Source organism: Buceros rhinoceros, unplaced genomic scaffold (genome assembly GCF_000710305.1).
Source record: "Buceros rhinoceros silvestris isolate BGI_N320 unplaced genomic scaffold, ASM71030v1 scaffold5337, whole genome shotgun sequence".
NCBI lineage: Eukaryota > Metazoa > Chordata > Aves > Bucerotiformes > Bucerotidae > Buceros > Buceros rhinoceros.
The window spans coordinates 38,325-44,082 of NW_010421452.1; the positions used below are offsets into that span (position 1 = coordinate 38,325).

Sequence of the window (5,758 nt, forward strand, 5' to 3'; positions counted from 1 at the left end):
GGCTGTCAGAGGGCACTGAAATCCCTGCGGGGGATTTACAGTAGGCATCGTGGGGAAAGGCTTGGGAATTCTGTCCCAGAATGGTTTGTGGGTGAGATCTAGGACTCTTGCTCTGCAAGTGATCTGACAGTGAGACATCTCCACCATCCGCCGTGTTTGCCGTGTATGGACTGTCAGGCCCTAAGGCTGTCCATGAGAGATGCTTGTACCACGTCATCTCCATAGGCACGTTTGCCCCTAACTGAAATGGAGCTCGATGGCTTTGCTGGCCCCAGCATGTCCTCAGAGCACGTGAACCTGCAGCCCAGACTTTGCCTGACTTCGTACTTGGAGCTCGTTCTAGAGCCGGTACTTAAAGGGAGTGACTCAAGGCACAGAATAAACACAGCTCGTGGGATGAGCTTGAGGAGACCAGGAAGAGCAGACTCGGAGAACCTCTGCGTGATCACACGAAGCATACAGCAGAGCGAAGGTCTCCATCCCTGTACTGGTCTCCAGCTTGATCTTAAAATTTTTTCTTTCATGATTGCTGATTTTATTTGTTTGTTTGTTTTCCAGAACTTCTTGACTTTGCACCGAAGTGGCTGTGCTGGGGGGAAGGGGAATAGGCAGCCTGTGTGTTAGAAATCCTTGTGTTTGTGTCTTGATCTAACCCGTGGATGTTACTGTTCTCCCTCAGACTATCGTACTGGTCCCTGCTTTAGCCAAGTAAATAACCAGATGTGCCAGGGCCAACTCAGTGGGATCGTCTGCACCAAGACCATGTGTTGTGCCACCATTGGACGGGCCTGGGGTCACCCCTGTGAGATGTGCCCTGCCCAACCCCACCCCTGCCGTCGAGGCTTCATTCCCAACATTCGTACTGGAGCCTGCCAAGGTAAATGCCGTGAACATCTAAAGGTTTATCCATCCTGATGTGCATGGAAGGGGCGAGTGATGAATGTCTGCCAGGACCCCCAGTACAGCCCCCTGGCACAGACCACCATGGGGTTCAACAAGTTGACGTTTGCTTTGTTTTTTGTCTCCCTCTTGCTTGTGTAGATAAGCCAGCGATACCCTTATATCCATTTTCTGTCCTTCACCTTATCTCTAATGTCATCTGATGGGTAATTGCATGAGGAAATGTGAATCCACCGACCTGGAGCAAAGCTGCTTTCTCACAGCACTCCCACCGTGCTGGCATTGAACATTCTCTGTTGCCATGGCTGCACTTTCCAACATCTTTGCTCTTCTTCCTGTAGATGTGGATGAATGTCAAGCCATCCCTGGTCTCTGTCAGGGTGGAAACTGCATCAACACAGTGGGCTCGTACGAGTGCAAATGCCCGGCGGGACACAAGCAGAGTGAGACCAACCACAGATGTGAAGGTAAGAACGCAGACTTCTGCCCAGCGTTTCTCCCAGCAGTCAGTTCTTGGGGAAAGGACCATCACAGCTTCCAGGTGACTGTTCCCGTGTCCTCACCTTCCTGCAAGCCAGACATTTTCCTTGCTGGGATAATTCTAGGAGACTCTGCGTCAGTGTGTGCCGCGTGACCAGGGTTCCGCCCTTCAGAAAAGCTTCTCCAAAGTGAGACACCAGCTACGCAGGTTAATCCTTCGGTGGGGGATGGATGTTCTTTTACGCTGAGAAGACGTCTGTGTCTGTGGATCTTCTTGGCAGGATGCCATGAGATTTTCTAGAATTTTAGCAGAAGGGTTTCAGGCATCCAGGCCTTGGAACTGCTGGAGTCCAAACCAGCCTTTTTACATGCACCTTGGGTGAAGAACCGGTTTGCCCAGTGCACTGATGTCCCATGCAGTTCGGCTGGCCCATGGGCAAAGGTCGGACTGCACTAGAACCATGGGCTCAACCTTAGGACACACAAAATTGTTCTTGCCTTGGTCTGCCTCACCCGTGCTGGCTGGGGACCAGGCGAAGCACATATGAAATCAGTTTAGCTGGAATCTCCGATATACCAAGATTAAAAACAATCCATTGTCTGAATCTGTCATCCAGATGCGAGGGGCCTCTGCGTGGGTCCCCGCTTCCCAGAACGCCTGCAAAAGCAGCGTGCTGTGGCCATAAACAGCTTCCTTTCACTCTCTTTCCTGGACGGCCATAAAAAGAACCATCTCCAGCATCTTGAGTGTCTGTTCCATCACTTATCTTGCCTCAATTGCTAAGGAGACCACCAAAAGAGGATGCTTTCCTTCGGTCGGGTTTAGTGACCCAGGGGTCCTTCTGCAGAGCGACATAAACATGAGGGATGCTCTAAACTGACAGGGTCGAGATTGGTTTCTAGGGCTTGTTTCCCAGACATGAATCACCAGCATGTCCCCCCGGGCAGTCAGAGGGTGAAGACGATGCCATCGTCTGGGTGATCCCTGCTCCCCTCCGGGGTGTGTACCCCATGCGGGTCACTAAATCCATGTGAACAGGGGAAGGGAGAGGCAGGGTCTTGCGGTGGGGGGCGTTCATCTGCTGCTGGCAGATAACACAGAGGAAGATCTGGGCCCTATCTCAGAGTTTGCCACATGCTTTGATAACTCGGGAGTGAACTGATAGAGCAGCGAATTCCTGGTCTGCTGAAATTGTCCGTACCGCCAGAGCAGCTCTGTCAGTCCAAGTGACCTCCTTTAATCACATTAACGGGCGTAAAAGGATATTTTCTTTATCCAGGTGTGCTCCAAGCCTAAACTCTCAAAGCCGCAGGAGTTCCCTTGTCGGGTCTGTTCACACTCCCTTTATAGCTGGTGAAAGGAGCCATTTCTCAGCTTGCGCTGAGACTGTCTTGCTTTGGGAAGAGGAGATGGTTTCCTCTTCTTTCCAGATTCCAGCCTCCAGGAAATATTAAAACGAGATTAAATGTCTATGTTAAATTCTTCCCTCGTTCCCAGGAGCTTATATTTTCTGCTCAGAAGATTCCTCCCGGGTAGTGAAGTCAGCAGCTGGGATTGCGTTTGAGCCAAAGGTCAGAGCCGGTGTCACTGCGGCTGCTGATTAATGATGTCTCCCTCATTAAGGCAGCAGCGTGTCCCACTGATCTTCTCCGGGCTGTTTATTGGTGGGAATAGGCAGCAGTAGAGATAATGTTGTTGGTTTCCCGTAGTGATGCTTCTCAACACAAACGGCACCTGGAAGTAAGGCTCCATTTTCAGTCCCCGAAGAATAAAGATGCTTTTCGTATGCGAGATTTTCTGTGCTGATAACAGAGTCCCTGATCTCCAGGCGCTGGAGGGGGCTGCAGCCGGATACACGGGGTGAATTTTGGTCGAGCCCAAAAGGAAAACGCTGTCTTTTTTTTATCTGCAAAATGTGAAAATGTGCACGTGACATCAAGGTTGGATTTGAACCTAAATATCCTCCAAGCTCAGGGTTGCTCTGTTCGAGAGTTATTTCTGCAGCTCATCTCTAACGAACGTGAGAAATAGTCACATTTCAAATAGTGGCTTATTTTATGCCTTTGTTCATTGTATTCTGAGGGATCTCAAGGGATCAAGAGTTCCTGAGCTTGGGGCTGTGCATCATATAATGAGAAATTTCTGGCACCGAGGTGCCTGCTCACTTTCTGGGAGATAAGCAGTCTGTGAGAGACAGTGGTGGGGGGTGGACTGAGGGTGGGGAAGGGGGAGAGGAAGAGGAAGCTCTGAGCTAGTGCTGGAGGCTGGGCCGGCTTTGCAAGTGCCAGAGGATGGCATTTATATTGTGTTTGGATGGAAAGATGGGCAAGGAGGGCAGGCATTGCCAGCTTAGTGCTAAGGTGACAGATCTTGCTCCTGGCTCGTGGGGAAATTGGGAAAGAGCAGGATCTGCTGAGGGGAACGGTAACAGTGGGAGTGCTGAGAGAAGGCTGTGCTGACACCCAGCTGACTTCCTAACGCTGCTGGAGGAAAAGAATTGTAGAGGAGGACAGGAGAAAGCACTTCTGGCACTCACAGTGCAAAGTGGAGAAAGGAACCATCAAAGCTGCAATCAGCCACGTCCTGACGCCTCCATCGGTAAATCGTGGGGGAGCGGGGGCTTGTTACAGAGAGATCCTGGAAACAGCCGTAGAGATTACGCTGCAGGGAACAATTCCACGGCGTGTTCTTAAGGGTGGAATCACTGACTGACTAAAGCTTTTCCTTCCATAACTTTGGTGGTTCTCTGCCAGCAGTTTAACTTCTGTTCTCAATAGCCCGTCCTCCGCTGCCTGACGGAACGCTAAGCCAGCTCCGTTATCAGTGAAGAATGTCATGCCAGTACCTCACCCCGCTGCTTTCCAATGCCCCAAAAGGAAGAAGTGTCTCGCGTCCAAAATTGTTGCAGGATGATAACATACAAAATGCAGAACAGAACACGGAGAAGAGGCAGGCGGGGGAGCGAAGGGCGCGGTGGGCAGCAGGCTCGGCTCAAATCCAGCCAGGACAGGTCCTTTCTGACCGTCTCCAGGAGACAGATTCTGCCGAGGGAGAACAAATCCTTTAATTACAAATCTCACCTTTTTCCTGTCCAGCGTTTGTAGGGAGATGTGTTAGGTGCTGCTTCCGTCGCTACAGACCAGTCTTTTGTCACCACCACACAAAACTCCACGTTTTCTAATGGCTCTGGGGTTTTTTACCCAGTTGAATCTCATTCATATTTTGGAGCTGGAAGGAATTTTCCTGCATTTTCCAGGAGCGGAGGGGTAGGCTGGCCCGCTTTCCTCACGGGCGGAACGTGATAGCCATTTTATTAGCGTGTGTTCAATTTTCTTACAAAATGTCTACAGAAGAGCTCATTGTTTGGATCCATTAAAAGCTCATTTCCATAGATTTGGTGTGGTTTGGAGGGTTCCATTACTCTCCTCTGTGGTTTCTTTGTGCTTTCTGGAAGGGAAGGTCTGAGAGTCCCGTGCGCTGCACGAGAGAGGGCTGATGAGGCATGACCTCTGCTACGTGACACGGAGATGTTTTCTCCATCGAGTCCTGTTTTTGTAGCAGATGGAACGGTTGGGGTTTCAGCATGTCTGTGGGCACCCGTCTTGGATGGGCTCTGCAGACTGAAGCTCTGTAGCCTTTGGCTTGCAGCGTTTTCAGCCTCAATGATCAGGCCAACTCCAACCCAGCGAGCTGGAGACCAGATCCAAAATCAACGTTTGCATTGAATTCTGCCATTGTCTGAGGAGCAGAGCGCACAGAATATTGCTCTAATTTTTAACAGAGAGCTGGAAAAGTCCTGAAGTAGCCAGGTTGGAGTTGGAAGGATTCCCTACCCGGAGCTGGCAGCTGGGTGTTAATGAGAGGTGGACGTATCCGTCCCACCGGCTGAGGCTCTCCGAGGACTTCAGCTCTGAATGGATCAAAACTACGAGAGACTTTACGAAGAGAAAATAAAGGCGGCAAATGTGGTGGGGAAGAGCTGAAACATCAACAAAGCCCGGAGCTCAGTTTCTCAAAGCACAGGATGTGCGAGTGGTCTTGAGACACTCTGGCTGTTTTTTCTGCTCCTTGGGTTGCAAACGCTGCTCTCGTCTGAGCCGAGGTTTTCAAGGGGGGAAAAAAAGCAGTTTGATTTAACCTTTCGAATTACCTCTGGTTTTCCTTAAGAGTGGAATGCGGTGGCTGCCCTGTGCTTTTTCTTGGATGACTGATGCTATGTCGTAAGGATTGGTGTAGGGAGATGTCAGCTGGCCTCCAGACCTCCGGCACCCCGAACTTCGGGGGAGCTACCCGCAAGTTTTCAGCTGGTTTTTACTGACAGTACGATCAGCTTTTGCTCCATAAAGCTCTTTCACTTTGTGCTCTGCAAATTGAAAC

The 5,758-nt window shown here is 50.5% G+C and overlaps 1 protein-coding gene across 1 annotated transcript in view; it reads left to right on the forward strand.

The window, feature by feature from the left end:
- Positions 1-679: 679 nt before the first annotated feature.
- LOC104496530 (fibrillin-2-like) overlaps positions 680-5,758 on the forward strand; it is a gene marked incomplete at both ends in the record, with an annotated part of 26,859 nt that continues 21,780 nt past the window's right edge. The window contains 2 exons of the mRNA XM_010139662.1: positions 680-877; positions 1,242-1,367. Of these exons, the coding sequence (XP_010137964.1) occupies positions 680-877; positions 1,242-1,367 (324 nt within the window). The remainder of the gene's footprint in view (positions 878-1,241; positions 1,368-5,758) is intronic.